Below are 1,850 nucleotides of genomic sequence, written 5' to 3' on the forward strand. Positions count from 1 at the left end.
CCCGCTCAGAACTTGAGCAAAATACAGCTAAGTGTAACTAAATAGAAAAGGTCCATATAAATCTTTATATACACCAATACTCCATCCCATTTCTAAAAAAAAATGTTTTGCCACATGAATATTTAGAAATGTTTTGCCACAGGAATAAACTACCGACAAGGCCCCGCTCACATTCACCACGGACAACCGATAAATCTGAACCAATGCACTCAAGAAACCGTTTCGCCCATGAAGCAGCTCATTCTTCTGTCAAGAGGGTCATCTTAATTTAAATGGTAAGATTTTAAAATATTCAAAAAAAATCCTAATCAAACAAACGTGAGAAGATACACCACCTCAATACTGAACACATTCTAATCCAATACACCGCCTTAATACAGAAAACGCACTAAACCAATGGGCAATCATCCATAGAGAAAACATATTTCAACACGTACTAAATGTATATACACCTACAGGAAAATTTCCTGCATATTTGAAGTACCTACAACTTAATTTGCATGCATACTAATTTTTTTCCAGGAAATTTAAGTTATCCAACTCACTCAACTGTGGTGACTTCCATGTAGAAACCCACACCAGAGGGGTACAACCCCATTTCAGAACCAGTCGATGCTCACCCACCAATTCTACTTCATAACATCCGCCGCTGCCGCTGCACATGAGCACGTTATATTTTGCATAAATCATGTTGTCGTTGCTTACGCTGCATTTCTCATAACCACACCTTAGCGGAAGATCAACAACGTTGGAATTGGTGGTATCCGCTGGCCTATCGTCGCCGCGCGCACTACTCATAACCCTCTTCGACATGGCCGGCCCAAAGAATATGCGCTCCACCATCGTTCTTGCAAGTCCATGTTCAGGAAGTCCAGCTTCAAGCGAGTCGAAAATGGCGCACAGCTCCTTCAAACGATTAGCGAAGCTATCTACAAAGTTGGCGCTGTCACTCTCTGTACCATGGGGACCCGTAGCGAGCGTGACGGCCACTGGATTCAGGTGGCGTGCGCCAACTAGGAATTCCAATAAGTGTGATTTATTTCTGAGATTGAGCATGTGAGGCAATTGCCACATACAGTTCACTACTACAATCTCCCCCTCCTGGGACGGCATGATGTCCTTCACACCTTTCAAATCCATTTCTTGGTACCAAAATGGGATCCCCGCAGAGGCTGCGTACTCCGACAACCATCTTCCGGTATGTCCAGAATAGCGCAGAAACTCGTCCTCCTCCTCGTCTGCCCATTTGATTGCTGTGATTCTCAAGTGACGGACATCATCTTTATTCCTCAACGTCTCCATTAATGGCGGCCATTGCATGCCCTCCATGATATCAAAGTCAATGATATGGATTCCCACATTATTACCACCGCCAGCGGCCACAACAGCTTTCAGAATGCATTCGTTAGCAGTGAAGTGAGGTATTCGTATATAAGGATACGCTGCATGCAGCAGCTTCAGAGCTCCCAGGAAATGCTCCTTAGTGGTCTTATCATTGAGCTCCAAATGGGCGAGCGAATTGACATTAGAGTGAAGTAGAGCATCGAAAAGATAGTAACCCACTCTCTCCGTAGTGGAGCCGGTGCAAGAAACGAGCTGTCGCAACCTGCAAAGGATGACCTCCACCAAATCTTGCGCTCCCTCCAACATTGCCTCTGCGCATGCTGTCAAGAGATGTGTCAGCCTCAATCCTTTGTATTGGACGCTGCCATGATCGACATCGACAGACTCACAGAGTACGAACATGTATTGTCTGTCACTATTGATTTTGAAACCAGTTGATCCCCAGCGATTAGAGCAGGATGCTGAAGAGTGATTGCTTCTGTACTGTCAATTGGGGATCGGAAGAC

General features: G+C 45.0%; 1 protein-coding gene across 1 annotated transcript; it reads right to left on the reverse strand.

The window, feature by feature from the left end:
- Window positions 1-507: 507 nt before the first annotated feature.
- On the reverse strand, window positions 508-1,650 carry LOC149163142 (protein NODULATION SIGNALING PATHWAY 2-like). The gene has a single exon (XM_089435361.1). It carries the CDS (start codon window positions 1,648-1,650, stop codon window positions 508-510), a length of 1,143 nt encoding a protein of 380 aa, XP_089291487.1.
- Between the last annotated feature and the right edge of the window lie 200 nt (window positions 1,651-1,850).

The sequence above is a fragment of the Pinus tabuliformis genome, chromosome 5_2, assembly GCF_031772625.1.
Source record: "Pinus tabuliformis cultivar Carrire ecotype Pingquan chromosome 5_2, CPIR1, whole genome shotgun sequence".
Taxonomy (NCBI): Eukaryota; Viridiplantae; Streptophyta; class Pinopsida; order Pinales; family Pinaceae; genus Pinus; species Pinus tabuliformis.